Source organism: Musa acuminata, chromosome BXJ1-8, assembly GCF_036884655.1.
Source record: "Musa acuminata AAA Group cultivar baxijiao chromosome BXJ1-8, Cavendish_Baxijiao_AAA, whole genome shotgun sequence".
Lineage (NCBI taxonomy): Eukaryota > Viridiplantae > Streptophyta > Magnoliopsida > Zingiberales > Musaceae > Musa > Musa acuminata.
The window spans coordinates 49107272-49123898 of NC_088334.1; the positions used below are offsets into that span (position 1 = coordinate 49107272).

General features: G+C 35.9%; 2 protein-coding genes across 3 annotated transcripts; one reads left to right on the top strand and one right to left on the bottom strand.

The window, feature by feature from the left end:
* Positions 1–578: 578 nt before the first annotated feature.
* LOC135588484 (probable V-type proton ATPase subunit H) lies at positions 579–9742 on the bottom strand. The gene is made up of 12 exons (XM_065080630.1): positions 9638–9742; positions 9369–9472; positions 6211–6336; positions 4195–4297; positions 4042–4114; positions 3485–3550; positions 3289–3406; positions 2867–3028; positions 2111–2236; positions 1892–2017; positions 1392–1571; positions 579–1061 (listed from the first exon to the last, which is right to left on the bottom strand). The coding sequence occupies exons 2-12, from the start codon at positions 9396–9398 to the stop codon at positions 813–815; spliced, it is 1359 nt and encodes a 452-aa protein (XP_064936702.1). The 5' UTR covers positions 9399–9472; positions 9638–9742; the 3' UTR covers positions 579–812.
* Positions 9743–10518: 776 nt separating this feature from the next.
* Positions 10519–16415, top strand: LOC135581136 (FRIGIDA-like protein 3). Of its 2 annotated transcripts, none has more exons than XM_065080631.1 (4): positions 10519–10631; positions 12250–13299; positions 14344–14513; positions 15686–16415. In XM_065080631.1, exons 2-4 carry the CDS (start codon positions 12261–12263, stop codon positions 16097–16099), a joined length of 1623 nt encoding a protein of 540 aa, XP_064936703.1. In that variant the 5' UTR covers positions 10519–10631; positions 12250–12260; the 3' UTR covers positions 16100–16415. The 2 variants fall into 2 exon arrangements, with proteins under 2 accessions (XP_064936703.1, XP_064936704.1); XM_065080632.1 differs by having other exon boundaries at positions 10529–10631; positions 12228–13299.
* Positions 16416–16627: the final 212 nt, after the last annotated feature.

The following is a 16627-nucleotide window of genomic DNA, read 5'->3' on the forward strand; positions in this document are numbered from 1 at the left end:
AGTAGTAACGAAGGAGGGTAATTATATGCGTGGTGCAGATCGAAGATCCAGCAATCTTGGATCTGACTCTTTTGGATTTTAGTTGCGTTCATGCGTTTGTGATTTATATAGCTAGAGATGTGCTGAATCCTCCCGACTACTGGTTTACTTTGGAAAGAAGCCTCACATGTTAAAGCCAATGAAGAATCTGTGCCTTTTTTCCTTCTTCTCTGCATATTTAAGCAATCCGTAATTTTTCTGTAATTACACTCTTTTCTTTGATCTTTATTTAGACGCTAGAGAAGTCAAATTGTGAAGGTCGACAAGAGATTTGATAGTTACAAGTTAGATAACACTTGAACTATGGCAATCCGAATAAGCTCATATTCCTTTGAAATCTAAAATATTAGAAGCTGAAACATGGGTTCAATTATGCATTAAAGTAAGCCAGATCTGATCTACATACCTTTATTCTGTATTCGAATCTATTCCCATTGATAGGCAGAAAATTAGACCTAAATTTTCTGCAGATTCAAGTGGAGATGCATGCTGTGAGGCCGACCAAACAAAGAGAGAAGACATCCTTCAAGCAACAAGAGTGACAAATGAACTCAACCACACAGCAAATTATTTCAGTACCATAAAAATGTGCCCAACTTGGGCAAATCGAGTATCGAGTATGCTTAAAAGAGCATTTGAAACGAAAAAGTAGAATTTATTACATGCAGCAAAAAATAATAACGGATCTTACGAACAAACAACAAAACTCACTGTCTGCTAGGCATTTGCGGTTGCAAGCCATGGTTCAAACTTGAGATGGTCATGAAGAGTGATCAAGACTGCAAAAGGCTAGCGTATTTGGCACCCAGGAAAAGCCTTTGGATGCACAGAAGGGCGTGCCGCGTCACCTCAGCATTCTCGTGATTCATGAGTTTCATCACCCGGTCCTTGGCCTTCAGGTCTGCCACCATGATTCTTCCAGCAGGGTGGTACTGGATAAACTGAGACAAGTCATAGCATGCAACAGAAAGTGCAGTTGGGTCGCTGGAAGTGTCGAGGATCGTGATGAGGACACGTAAAATCTGCAAAAATAAGAAAAGATTTTTAGAGTTAGAAGAACCAATCAGGTGTCTTTGTGGGTCTGCTCGCCCAGCGTTAAACATGATAGATGGCTGAAAAACATAAAATGATTCTTTTACTCAATTAGATAAAATGGTACATTACTCTGCATAAGAAGAAAATGAAAAAGGCACTTTGTTTATTTAGAAATGATTCCCGAATTCTGTGCTGTTCTAACTTGAGGTGGCAGACCAACCATGAAAATCCCACGCATTAAGTGTTATTGTGCAATCGAAGGCCAAGAGTCCTTTGATATGCATCTTGATGTGAAGTTAAATAGTAGCATGACATACCTGGAAGTCATTTTCTTCAAAATTTGTAATATTTTCACGCCAGAATCCTGGATCCTTGTGCATAGGATACCAGTCAAGATGACCCTGAAGAACTTCCTGCTTATATTTATCAAAGGAACTCAGAGTTTTGATGTGTTCCTTAAGTCCATCTTCTAACTGATTTAGTGCACCCAACAAATCCTACAAAGAATGAAAAGATGGTAAAAAGCAACAAAATAAACATATGATCAAAGGACTAGAAAGATGCAGAATAATGTCATTTATAACCATCACTCTTCAACCAATGCATGATATGAAGAGAGGGTCAACATGTGCAGCCTTATCCCTCTCAAGTAGAAAGGCTACTTTTGTATTCTGAATTTGTCACCCATGTCACAAAGAGCAACTTTATTGTGATTCTGAGATCCACCCTCTAGCATCTAAATTTCAATTACTTATGTAATCATGATTTTAACATGGATATGCATCATAAATAGCATGGACGACAATTGAAACTTAACCTCATCACTCCAGGCCTGAGCTTTTAGAGACTGGACAATTTGTGGTAGTCCAAGATCAATCATTTGGGCCCCACATGCTGCCTTTGGTAACAGATTGAGCAATGTTAGCATAATAACCCTCACAACCTACAAAAAAAAAAGAAGAGACATTTAAGATTTGATATGATCATCACAAAGTCTAAACAATTGGGCCAGAAAGAAAATGTTAGAGAATCCAACCTTTTCTTTTGTTGAACCTTTTACAACCTCAACTAGCCTTGGCAAGACCCTAGTGGTGGCCAGGTAATCAACTGCTGCATCATAATAGGACAAGAGCCAAATACAAAGGCAAGTTTCATAAAGAAGCTGCATGAATGAATACCAGCTTCAGAAACAGTATATCATACTAGATAAATTATCTAATGCACTTCCCTATCAAAATTAATGTGCAATTTCATGTCAAGCTTAATCATAGCGGATGCTTCAGAAGCAGTTCATTATACTAGATAAATGATCTAATGCACTTCCCTATCAAAATTAATATGCAATTTCATGTCAAACTTAATCATAGTGGACAATGCACATATGTTCACGTAGCGATGGAAAGAGAAAACCTATAAAACATATTCCTTCATTCAATTCATACAAATGAAAACTGTACAGCCTATTGTTGGATTCCGAGTAGCTAATTTCCCAAGTACCACTATGAGTGCTATGACATCAAGATACTTTAAGACATACGTTGGCATCTTTTAGCTCTCACTTCTATTACACTCATGATACCACTTTTGCACAGAAAATTATCAAAAGGACGTATGCATAAAGAACTTAAAGTGCAGAAAATGGAATATGTACGATTAAGCTTATTATTGACAAGATCTACACAACAAAAGAAAGGCAAGAAATAATTGGTCACCAAGATCTGACATGATTTTGGGAAAAAAAAGAATCAGATGTGCCCATCCAATCTGGAAGGCATCATGAATATCATTTTACCTGGATGGACTGCTGGCTTGAAGCTGGTGATATCAAAGGAATTATTAATTTGACACCATCTGATTGAATAAATGAAACCCTAACCCAGGGTTCTCTTAGCAAAATGGCTAGGCAATTTATAGCCATAGGCACAGAGCGATTAGGATGAGATGGAGTCTTCAGCTAAAAAAGAAAATACATCTTTGAGTAATACTTCATTGTAAAGAAGAACAAAATGCATTGAATGCCATTTCTCCCAAGTTCTAAGCATAACACAATAATGTAAAGCATATAGAATAAATACAAATGTTACTTAGCCATTTAAACCTTTTTTGTGGTAATGGTGGTGGGTTTTATGGTGGTTTGGCGAAAGGGGGTTCCAAGAAGAAATAATACAGAAGAACTGTGTTGTAGAACTGCATGAAGTACATAGAAGCTTTAACCTGAGAACACAGCCAGTCAAGTAGTCCATTTAGAACCATATCAGTCTTTGAGATCTTGCTTTTTGAATGTGAGGATTCTCCATTTGGAACAAGACCATCTTGAACTTTAGGATGAGCACTGCAAGCATAGTTAGTTAAATGCTCCATTGATTATATATTTAAAACAGTATTTGCAACATGTGAAAATTCTGAGTACCTCACTATCAGAGTCAATATTTTACTGCTCTTGTCTTGTATGAACAAATTTCCTTCCCGGAGCCATCTGAAATATTGGAAGTGGGATGTGTAAATCACTTAAGATCTATACAATTACCAATGCAAAATAATTGCAATACTCAAAATAACGGATTCTATAGTAAAAGTGTAAGATCATTCATCCAGAAGATAAAAGGATAACTCAAAATGAAATTTAAATTTTGGACCCTGAAAGTAATTAATTTTCAAGGGAAGGACTAATCAAAGGTCTTTCAAGTCTTTAACAAGTCATTTAGTGACTTAAAAAGAAACACAATGACAATAAGATCCCACTCTGAATGTGATTAGTAAAAAATGTGGGAAATCTTTCTAAACAAAAAGATATAAATAATTAACTGAGGTCTATTAAGGCTTATTTGACAAGATAATAGAAGTAGGTCAACTAGTTCCAAATGTCAACCTCAGAGATGCATTTAGTCATGGTTATTCTGAACAAGAATTTGGAGAATATAAGATAAACTGTACTTTTTTTTGATTAGTCAGATAAACTGTACTTAACTTAAAAAAGGTTGATAAGTGTCTTCGCTTGATAATGAATTATCATGAAAAAGTCTAGCCTGCTTTAGATTTGCTGCAAAGAATAAAAAGAATTTCATCGAGATCTCTACATGAAAGAGCAAACTTTTATCTGATTGCTGCACTGTTTTGTACCTGCCAGCATTTCATCAATGAGAGCAAGCACATATTCCACCGTTTCTTCCTTGGAAACGTCACTCAATATGTTCATGAAGACCCGTACAAAAGCTGGTCCATCCTGTTAAATTCATCAACTTAAAATGAGTAGTGTAGATTGAACTTATTCATGCAACTAAGAAAGCTTTTCCAATACCACTCAGAATTCATATGGGATAGAAGTATAGAACATAAAAGAACCAATGCACATTATCAAGTCATTTAACAAATTCTAAAGATAAATTCAGTGAAACATGGTCTTGGTCTATGCTTATGTTTGTTAACTCACTCTGTGTCATATGTATACTTGGAAGTTGGAACTACTGAAAACCCAAGGAAAGCAAACACAATCTTGGTATCTAATTTTATTTGAAGAGCCTTGATGCTATCTAAAATTACACTAAACAAATAATGGGAAGACAACCTAACTTGTTAAACAATAAAGTCAATAAAATATGTATCCTGTTTCAAAGAAGAAAAATATTTAACATGATCTAACAACAATGGATTTGCAACCGTTAGATTAAATATACTGCTAAAGTATATATATAGTCAAGCAAATATTCGTCCTACGTATCCAAATGTTACATCACTGTGGGTGAACAGTGTAGATGTTGAATTGGCAACTTGTATGTTAGATAATAGGTGTAGAATGAGGATTTGAGTATAGTTGAACACCATTATACAAGATATATATAATAGTTTTGTAAAATAAAATTGAAGGAATAAGCATGCTATATTTAGGAACATCAGAAGTCTAAACTGATTCATGCACTTGTTACTGAGAGGTTTTGGCAGCTAGATAAGGCCACTTTGTCCTTTTATAACAGACTAGATACTTATTTCCTAGAATAAATGCTCAGAAATGGAGTAAATTTCTCATCAAAATTCCAGAAAATTGATAGATGTCTGAAAATTTTAATCAATATCTAAATTGGAATTGTTATAGCTTCCAGGCATAAATAAGTTACCCTATGTGGATGGAAATAGCCTAATCCATCGTCTAAGCAACCAAGAGATAGCCCAAACAATTCTTATTAGAAAATTACTTCATTTTCTGATTTAATTTCATAAGATCTCAATAGGAGTAGCAGTATAATATGCATCATTATTATAGGATGAAAGATACCATTAGAGAACACTTGTGAGAAACATTGTGGTTTGTAAACACAAATGATTAGTTAATGTTCTATGATAAAGTAATGTATGGCTGAAAGCAAATTTCACGCATCATTTGGGTTGGTCAGTTAAGTTTCTTCACATAAAACCAAGCAGCCTGTGTACTGGTTTTGACATGGATCAGTACATATTGCATGGTACGAGCTGCATTTCAAAATAAGCTAATCCTTTGCATCTTTAAAGAAATTACTATTATCAATAAAGCAAAATTATTTGTGTATATCAATTAATCAATATATGTTCTTACATGCAAAATCACAAATATTATACTACATTCATATATCAATATATCATTTTTATATGAAAAAAAAATCAAATCCACAAACGTATCTTGGTCCAAATGAGTGAATACTAGGCCTTCCAAGGTTTATTTACTTTCTAGCGATAACATGAGTGCCTAGCCCAAGCTAATATCAACATTTTATTAAACATCATAACAAAGATACAAAGCAGGCAGGTGATCAAACATTATTTATAGTGTACATTGTTGAAGTCAATACACTTCAACTAGGACTCCAACATGATCCGAAACCAAACTGAATGATCACTGACATCTATAAGAAGAGAATAATAAAAGTTTATGGAACTCAAAATGTATAAATTGTGTCCAATACAAGTTAAGTATGTTTTACTCCAACATCCAGACATGCTAAACAACATCTGAAGTCAATACAAAAGAAGCAAAAGGATGACCAAACTTAACAAACAGCATGAGAAATATGCACCTAGAACACTAGAACGGTTATAACTGAAACCAAAACAACATACCTTAACACCAAATACCTATCGATTGATACCATTAAACATAATACTTACTTCATCAAGCAAAGCAGCTCTTTGGCTTGCAGATTTTTTGTCATAGCGCCTTAGTAGCTGAAGATGTGTTTCTGTAATAAGCTTTGCTGACATGTAAGTTTCCCATGGTATGTCCCTCTTGAGAACCTTCAAAAACATAAGATTGAATTAAAGTGATAACCGGGTTTCTTCAACAAGCATAACCAACACTACTGCTCTATGGAAATGCCAGCAGAGACCTAATAAAGTCCACTGATTTTTTCAAACCAGCAAAAACCAGTAGGAAATAGAATATAGCAACTACCTTTTGAAGTTACCACATAAACACATGAAATAAGTTAAAATTTACAAGCAAACAAAAGGTTTAATAAAAATTCAACTCAGAATAGTTAAAGTTGGATTCTTTAGAGAAGATTTCTAACTCCCACATAATGAAAATAAGTAAAAGGTCTTGAGAGTCATCCACCGGAGAAGGTAAGAAATTTATAGTTTCATCTTTTTTGGAAATAGTTCCATCTTTTATGAGTTGTCTTTTGTCATGAATCTGGATTTGCATGCACACATTAAATAGGTTTGTATGAGTGCATGCCTCTTTGTTGGACATCATTTTTCTGATCAGATACCTATTTTCTGGTTTCCCATTTCCACAGCACACTGGTTGGCACAGACTATGCAATATCCCATAATTTCTAGGATCTAATTGTAATTATAAAATATGAAAAGGATTAATATGAAAAAAGGCCATAGAATTTCTTTTTAACCTTTTGTACCTCTCACGAGTCATCATGATGCCGTTCAAGAAGAGGAATCTGTCCGTGCAGAGTCTTTGATTCAGGAAGAAGATTTGCTCCGGAAATGATACCAAAAGATGTACCGGAAAGATCAAGTTTAGGTAAGGATTATAGTTTTTAGAGTTTTTTCATCAATCATTGAAATCTATAGGGTCATAGAGAATATGAATGTTGATCTTTTTATAATTTAGTTTAATCTGTAATGATACTATCATTAGAGAATGGATTGATTAATGAATAACCAGATGACTGACAATAATTCATGAAGAGGGTAACCTTGAAAAAGAAAATAAATCATAAGCCATAGCAAGTGATGGTGGAAAGGAAAAAGTGAAGAGGAAACACCACTTCAAATTCTTCTCTCCGTTTGTTCTTTCCCACCATAACTTGCTGTTGCCTAGTTTTTCTTAAAGTTACGCTCTTCACGGATTGCTATCAATCCTGTGGCAAGTCATGAAAAATGATCAATTTTTTTTTTATCTTTTTTATCCATGAATAAATCTATTTGTTAAAGATTAAGCTAAACAATAAATAGGGATCAAGATTTACATTCTCTACAACCCCATAGGTTTCGATGACTGACGAAAATTATAAAAGTTATAATTATTACCTAAACTCAATCTTCCTTAGTACGATCTTGATATTCTGTTTTCATTCGTAGAACAAACTCTCCTTTCGAACTCAAAGAAATCTCCTTTCCAACTCAAAGACTCCAATGGATGAATTCTTTTTCTCGAATGGCATCATTATAACTCGATAGATATAGAGAGCTAAAAGAAACCTTAAGGTATTTTTTTTCATATTAATTCTTTTTGTACATTATAATTACAATTAGGTCTAGGAAATTATGACATTACATTTTTCCCCCCAGAAAAGTTTAATCCTCTAGACTTGACAAACCTAAATTAGAAAATAATTAAGAAATTTTCATTCATGACATCTTCCAATTCTGAAGTAACTTTTCTTTCACTAAAATCACTCGATTGCCCTTAATATGGATTCAGCATCTTAATTTTGCTCTTCTTTCCACAATATAAATAAGTTTTTCCTTACAATATATCTTTCTCCAACTATAGTAGTGTCAGTTCAATTACACAATCAAAATCTGGAATATATTATCTCGACATATATACATAGGAAAGATATTATAAACTCCAACCAGGATGGGTGGTAAAATAAGTTTGTAATCTATATTTTCAATTTTTCTAAAATCTCTGATGATCCAACAAATCTGGGACTCAATTTGTCATGCATTCTATATGGCATAACACCTTTAGTTGTGAACACTTTCCAAATCATATTAGATGTTCAATCATACCAGCACTAATGCACAAAATCTCATCAAAAATCCAAAGTCAAGACCCTTGGAAGTTCTTGTGTTGCACTCCTTTGAAAATTGCAATACCTGAATTAGTCCCACAATAGAAATGAGAGAAGAATTCAATGAACTTATAATGATTGAATATGTCTACTTTCTTTAACCTGAACTTATGTCGTTCAAAGACTCAACAAGTTAATGTGTTTCTTATCAGAGTTGACCTAGTATTGGGTATAGGAGAGACTCGTGTACGAAAGTACTACCCATAGATGAGGCTAGAGGGCATATCACCATGTGAAGTCACCACTAGGCTAGGCCTCACATGCACCATGCTAAGATTTAAAGGTTGTGCCAGATCTTGATGAAGACGTTAAGCCCATTAAATACGAAAAATTATAAGTCCCTGGTTCATTTCTACATCAGAAGTGTGAGAAGACTTTAAGGGACTTATAAGAGCTAGAAGAGCCTACCACAATCAACTTGGGCTTAAACATTCTAAACTATTGGTCAGGCTCAATGAAATTAGTGGCTTATTGGTTGGTTCGCGACACACTAGTCACGTAGCCGGTCAATACAACCAAACATGAATCCTTGGTCGTACGACCTACTATTTCATGGATCATGATATTAGACAATTAAGCAACATGATATCCAAAAAATAATGTCAATTTATAAGGTGCAATAAAGTATCCAAAATAGATCAATAAATTCATTAGGTACACAAAGTGAGTTAATTTGGATAAATAGTCAATTTAGAAAAAAAAATAAATCAAGAAATTTAAAAAGAAGATATTCATAAAAGGCTAAGAGCAAGAAATAATAATTTGACACTATTTTGAATATTAAGATACAGAATATTATTTTATTATTTTATTTTTTCGATAAGTGGTGATCACATCCTAGACCCAAAAAAGATATCATCAAAATAAGTCCGTATTCACCATCGTGTTCTCAACATTATCAACAAATAACCTAAATTAACACGCACACATGCATTCAAACAAGATGTAGGAACGCTCGACAACCATTTCCCAACCGATAAGCACAGAGTCGGATCTCAGATGACCAACCTCTTCTGTCGTGACATCCGCGCGATCCATCGGGAACGAGGCCTTCTACCACGAGAGAGGATTGCTTTCGTCGCCTCAACCCCTCCAAATCAATAACCACGGATCTGGAGAACCCAAAAATGTTCGTAATGTTATAGAAGAGAGAAATCTTGAAACCTAATCGAAACTGCCGATCCGAATTCCAGGAGATGAGGAAATCTTTCAGGAAATACGAAGATTCATCTACGAATCGGTTGACTACAGAAACGAGCTGGGAGGAGAGACCTCACCCGCACCACTCCGTCTGTCGTCAATGCGCTGCTGCTATCATTGATCGCGCACGCGACAGGGGGTGCTTCACTGATGGAAACGGGCAACCGTGTCCGGTTTGCTCGATCCGGGTCTGGTCGAGCTGGATCCGGTTCAATAACTGACTCCGGATCTCCACCACTCCACGATTAATAACTCTACCTAGCCGCGCGGCACAGCCTTATAATGGGTCCCACCGTATTCCCTCTTTTTATCCATTCACAATGCAGGTGGAAGAATAGGTAAACGTGAACGGGACGGGATGAAGACGAGAAAGAGAAGCGGTGCAACAAACTTAAAAGATATATATATATATATATATATATATATATATACATATATGTTAAATTTAAATATAATTATTAAAATTATTATCATTTTCCCAATATAAAGATAATATAAAATAATCACCAGTCTCAAGGCAAGATAAGGACTGCCACGTGTAATAAATTAAAAAGAAAAACAAAAAATATAACGATTTGACCTACCAAAGATATTTTTCTACATATAAATGTTCTCTAGATAGAATTATCTTATTTTGTAGAAATATTTTAATATTTTAATAGATTATCTTTTTTTATCTACGTCAGCTAATTTCACCTACGTGTGCGTCGAAGATCATTGCGGATCATGAGAATTCTAAGTCTGCCACGTGTCCATATGATGACTGGACCGCAGAGCTATGTATCAGACGCCATCATTGCCACACCCACGAACCCATCAGCAAAAGTGTTCCGATCATCATCCAACGGCTGAAATTTACAGTTATCTGATCCGTCGATTTGGAAATGGACAGTCCAGATTACAACGTGTACCCGCGCTTTAATAAAGCCTCCGCTATATAGAGGTGGAAGCAACTAACCGCTTTCCTCTCTCTCTCTCTTCTTTTACTGTCATTTGGATGGATGGCTTCTGTTCCCAATCCCGTTCGCCGCTTCCTTCTGTGATCCCCTGATCTCGTGCTTGCGAATTCCTGTGAGTTTTCTTTCTGAATCCTTCGTCTTCAACAGGGATTTCTCGCTCTCAGTTTGTTCGTGGTTGGATCCCCGATTCGGTACGGATTTCGGTGGATTTGATGCAGAAAGCAGGTTTCTCGGGGAACAGATTGATGGATTTTAGTGGACTCTGTTCTTTGTTGCTTTGTTCTGTTGAAGTCGGTTTAGTGAGGCCGGGAGTCGTGGTTCCTCTCTTGTATCGTTTCTAGGGTTTGGTTATGAGCTGAAGGTGAAACCCCTTTTGATAGGCTGTTGGTGGGCCTTTTGCTCTACATTGTTTGATTTGATGATGGTGCGGGCCTTGATATTGGGAGGGCAGATTGGAGGCTAGTTTTGACCGTATAAGTTTTAGGAGGGTTGGATTAAGTACTAAGTCTAAAATGGGAGCATTTTTTCCTGGGAGAAATTTACAAGTGAGTATAGCTTGGCGTTGCAAGCAAGTGTTATTGTTACACTAGTCAGTATAGAAATGTGGTTCTGATGTCTGAATTGTTTCAAGTTTCAACCCATTATGATTGCTTGGTTTTCTTCGTCTTGGCCTTGGAGCTAGTTTAGGGTAAGGTGTTGTAAGTGTATTTATAGAATGTAATCAATTTAGGAAGTAATTGCATCTGGATTCTCTGTCTTCTGGAAGTATATTTGTGAATAATGGGATTCCACTAATAATGGGATTCTATGTCTTCTGGAAGTATACTGAACTAATTCTCCTTTTAGTTCTTCTTTTTTGGTGCTTAGTATAGGAACTTCTGTGTCCTCATGCTCTTGTCGTCCTTTTCCATTATCTCTTGGTAGTTTTTGTACATTCATTCTGGTTAAGTCTGTGGGTATTTTGGTTCTCTATTGATCCATTTAAATTATTTTGAAAATGCTTCCATACGCAACTAGGAACTCTGTGGTTTGTAGGTTTTATGATTGCCATAAATCTGGTTCCTGATCAGGGCCCAAGTACTTAAAAAGTTCAATTGGCCAATAGCATGTCTGCAACTAATCACAACCCATGTAACAAGATGAAGTGATGGAAAGCTTTCACCCAACATTCTTTGAATAATCCAAATATAAGATACTGTTGTTAAATATTCCTATGACTTTTGATTTTGTGCAATCATATATTTTAGAGCTCATAAAAGAAAAAGCATATACAGAGATGCTACAATTCACTGGCTAAGCCTAGCAGGTCTACAGGTGCTGAATTGAATGCCGTGCTATCATTCTAATATGATTTTCTATTCATATAGAATTAGAAACCAGGTTTTACAAAGTAAAATGAGTAGAAAAATAGTCTGCAATTATCATTTATTCCAATAGATACTAGATTTCACATGGTAAAGAGCAACTCTTAGAAATACATCTACTGGTGAGCACTCTGCAATTATCATGTACTGTTTGTTCACTTTTCAGGTGGCAACATGAGTGTATATGTGTGTGTGTGTGTGTGTGTGTGTGTGTGTGTGTGTGTATATGTGTGTGTATATATATGTGTATATATGTGTATATATATATATGTACATGTATATGTGTGTGTGTGTGTATATATATGTGGAGTTTACTTTTGTGATTTTACTATTTGATGCACTAGCATCTGTTTTCTCTGTTGGCAGGGATTTATTCTATGGCAGATACACGGTCAGTCGTCACACTTATTGATTCTACAACTTCAAAGTTGCAACAATTGCAACAGGCATTTTCTGAACTTGAGAGTCATAGTGCCATATCCTTGAACTTGAAATGGAAAGAACTTGAAGAACATTTTCATGGACTTGAGAAATCTCTGAAGAAAAGGTTTGATGAGTTGGAAGATCAGGAAAAGAAATACGTTACAAAGGTCACAGAAGCCCAAGAGATGTTGGAGAAGCAGGAGGCTGCTGTCGTGTCTAAGGAGCTTGCATCACTGGAACGATTGCAGGAACAAAGAGATGCTGTTCTATCTGCTTTGTTTGTCAAATACAGGACCTCTTCTCCAGAACTCGTTGCTGCAGGGGTCAGCAATGGCATGGCTGATCCTATTTTAAGAGAGAACTTGGATGATACAGCTGCCAAATCTGGCTCTGAATATGTGTGTCCTATAGAAGATGAAAACACATGCACCAAGCCTCCTTCGGAGCTGATTAAATTGTGTGAAGAAATGGATGCAGAAGGTCTACACAAGTTCATTTCAGACAATCGTAAAAACTTGAGCTCTATACGTGAAGAAATACCAGTTGCATTAAGAAGTGCACCCAGTCCTTTCAGCTTAGTTTTGGATTCTTTGAAGGGCTTTTATGCTGGAGAGGTTCTAGGATTAAATGGAAAAAAAGATGGAAGCCTTTTGGGCCTGCGAAGGACTTGTCTCATGTTGATGGAATCTCTTGAACAACTGTTGGCAAATGGTGTTCCAGATTCTCTTTCTGATGAGCAAATACTTACACCAGATACTAAAGAGAAAGCAAAGGTGGTAGCTAAAGAATGGAAGCCAAAACTAGATCATCTTGACACTGAAGCCAGCAGTGGAAACTCGTTGGAAGCACATGCATTTCTTCAGCTTTTGGCTACTTTTGATATTGTTTCGGAGTTTGATCAAGATGAAATCTGCAAACTTATTCCAGCTGTTACACGGCGTCGTCAAACTGTTGAGTTGTGTCGCTCACTTGGTTTGTCACATAAAATGCCAGGTTGGTTATATGTTAATTTGATCATATTTAAAGTATATTCATGTTTGTAGGACAGATGATTCTTATTCTTGTAAATGACACTTCTGTCTTGGACTTACTATCCTTATGCCTCACATCATTATGCATTTTAATGGTGAGAAATTTACCATATTTATGAAGGACATGAAGATTCAGAATTATGCTTTACCTTGATTTTATTGATTTCACAAATTTGAAGGACATGAAGTATATTTTATTGATTTCACAAATTTGAAATATTCTAGTTTTGCGGTCCGAGTCATAAATTTGGCCGATAAGTCGTTACTTTCAGAGTAGGTACTTTTGCTGCATGCTTTTGCTACCATTACTTAAAGCAAATCAGTTTGTAATTTTTCACTTTCCTTTATATCATTCTTTAAAGTAAATTAGTTTGTAGTTTGTTTACTTTCTATTATTATTCTTAATCAAGTATTGAACTATATTCTATTTGCAATAAGGAGATAAATTTGTGATTTAAGCTATTTGCTGTCCTTTTTTTACTCTTGAGTTTTGTGTTCTGAAGCAGGCATATTAGGATGTCACTTGACTAGATTAGCTGTTTAAAATCACTTGTATTATATCTTAATCATGCTTGGTTCTAATCTGAGTGGGAACTTTCTTTCTTACAAAAATATCTGAGTTCTTTATTTTGTATGTTTTTATTCTGTCAAAAATACCTCTGCCATAATTTCTAGGGTTGTGGTTCACTTTAGTTTGATTATTCACTATTTAGAAATTGTTTATGGTATATTCCACACTGCTTATCAAATTTCAGGTGTTGATAAATGAACCTTTGTAATAGCTTGATCTCATTGTCCTACATATAATTTCATAAACCCTTTGAGGAGCCATGTTACATACTTATCATGCTAGCTACTTTTCAGTCTCTTCTATCACATCCTTCCAAAAGTAGCATGCTTAAAGTTTATAGAGTCCTAAATAAAAATCAATACATTAATGATCTGATGCACTTAATTTGATCATTTATGGGTAAACATGTTTTGTTCCATGTCAATTGATTCCTAGGTTTGATCGAAGTTCTACTGAATAGTGGAAGGCAAGTTGAGGTGGTTAATCTCGCATATGCCTTCAAATTAACTGAGCAGTTTGCACCAGTGCCATTACTTAAATCATATTTGAAGGAAGCGAAAAAGGTATCACAAGTCAAAGCTGGAAGCATGTCTCCTGGTGCACAGGTCTTCCTTCACCAGCTTGTTACAATTTTATATTTCACCGAGTTATGTTGCCATCTGCTAATTAGCTGTCTTCGAGTCTAGTTTTGGAACGAAGGGACTTTATTTTTGTACTTTTAGGTGGAGCTTCTAATTCTAATGTTGCAACAAAGTTATTTTAGAAACATATACAGTTGGCTTATTATTGGGTCAAATTTGTGTTGCTAATATGATACTAATTGTTGTTTATAACTTGCTATTCATATTATATATTTGTTTATTTATGGAGTGTATTTCTCCAAAGAAATTTTGGAAACCTGATATCTGTTAAGTTGTTGGGCCAAATATTCTCAAACATGGTGGATTTATAAACCGTTCTGACTTTGTTCAATTGAGAGCACTGCCTGCTCTTTAGCCTTACCTACATGTCTAAATTTTCTAGATGTTAATTGCCATCTGTTTGTGTAGTTAGGCGCTTATGCTAGTTTGGCAAATTCATGTGAAAGGAATACAATGTATTTAAAAGTTTGTGACGATGCAAACTCAGTAAATTCTACTTTCTAGTCAAATCTGCTCTTCTCGGTAATTTCTAGTTTCTGGACAAATTCATATGGGAGCCTCGTGCACTGGGTATGTCTTTTTTTAGATTTGTGCGCACATATTTGTCCTTTGCAATCGTTGCTGACACGGCATTGACATTAGCTGCATTGAGATGCCATCAGCTATGAATATTTACTTGAGAATTTTATGTGGTAAGTTTTTAGGTCAATTTTAGCACTAATGTGTGTATTATGTAGTGCTTCTCTTTTAATTATTCCTCCAGGATTGCCTCCACAGTGATTTGTTTGTTTGACCTGTAAACTAATGGCAATATATATTTCCATTTCCCCATTCGAGACCGATCTTTTCATTTAGTTTTTCTTTTCTTCTTTGTCACTGTGGCGATCCTATGCCGCTGATGTTAAGACATTACAGCACTGACCATTCGTGTAGCCAGAGTTAACTAAAAATGAAAAACCATAGCTGGGAAACTTGCATCCTGATTGTATCGTGATCAGCTGGACCTACAATCCGACAAAGATTGCAAAATTATATGCTTCATTTGACAACTTGTAATACTTGCCATTTCTCTGCTTCTGCATTTTTAATTGTCCAACTCGTATGTTCTTTTTATCAATGCTGTGTGTCTATTTCAGAATGAAATGAACGAACGTGAATTATCTGCCCTTAAAGCTGTCATCAAGTGCATCGAGGAGCACAAACTTGAAGATCAATACCCTGTCGATCCACTTCAGAATCGAATCCTCCAGCTAGAGAAAGCAAAGGCTGACAAGAGGAGGGCAGCTGAAGCTGCAAGGCCACAATCCAAGAGACCCCGTGCCAGTGGCAGCCTTTACGCCCCTCGTGTCACCAGCATGCCTGACAAAAGCTTCTACCATGCACCCCCTGAGAGATATCTGTATCCTTACGATAGGCAGTATGTGTACGCAGCCGAAGCTCATCATCCTCCTCTGGTGAATTCTGCTCCATACACCACCATCTCCCCTACTCATACCACTTACTACGGAAATGGCTACCAGGTCCAGTACCAGACTGCCTATCTGCACTAATGGAGAAGGCCACAGTGATCATAATCTCCGCTAATTACTGAGCTCTTAACCCATCGGGTATGTCTACATGTTAATCAACTAAATCTGCTTATATCCAGAAGATTTAATCTGTTTACTACAAGTGTTTGCTGCCCACCTGGGAATGGTGGAAGCTGTGTGTTTATCCCCTTTTGACTGATAGACATGTATTTCTTCTAATGTCCAGTTTGATTTCGTTTTCTATTTCTCAAACAATTCTGTTTCTTCCATGTAATACCGATCTGGAGATTGATCTGATGGTTGGTTGCATATATATGATAGATAATATTGAGTCGCATTTTAGTTATGGTAATCTGGAATCCTGAATAGGACATGCACATTAAAATTTAAACATTGGCTGGCATATGATAGACTGATTTTTCATCAAGGCTTGATGCTGCTCTCAGTTCTGAACCAGAAACCATCATGATATAACATAACCCACCAAAATAAAACTAGTCTTTGGCTGATTACAGAGAAATTATATTGGTCGGTATAAAATCGGCGATG

Bases quoted from the DNA above. Each gene is read 5' to 3' on its own strand.
- LOC135581136 (XM_065080631.1), top strand. From the start codon at position 12,261: ATGGCAGATACACGGTCAGTCGTCACACTTATTGATTCTACAACTTCA. The intron at 13,300-14,343 runs GTTGGTTATATG...ATTGATTCCTAG, and splicing joins TTTGTCACATAAAATGCCAG to GTTTGATCGAAGTTCTACTG. The intron at 14,514-15,685 runs GTCTTCCTTCAC...TGTCTATTTCAG, and splicing joins GCATGTCTCCTGGTGCACAG to AATGAAATGAACGAACGTGA.
- LOC135588484 (XM_065080630.1), bottom strand. From the start codon at position 9,398: ATGGATCGCGCGGATGTCACGACAGAAGAG. The intron at 4,115-4,194 runs GTACAAAACAGT...TATTCTTTGCAG, and splicing joins CATTGATGAAATGCTGGCAG to CAAATCTAAAGCAGGCTAGA. The intron at 2,018-2,110 runs GTTGGATTCTCT...TTTTTTTTGTAG, and splicing joins AAGGTTCAACAAAAGAAAAG to GTTGTGAGGGTTATTATGCT.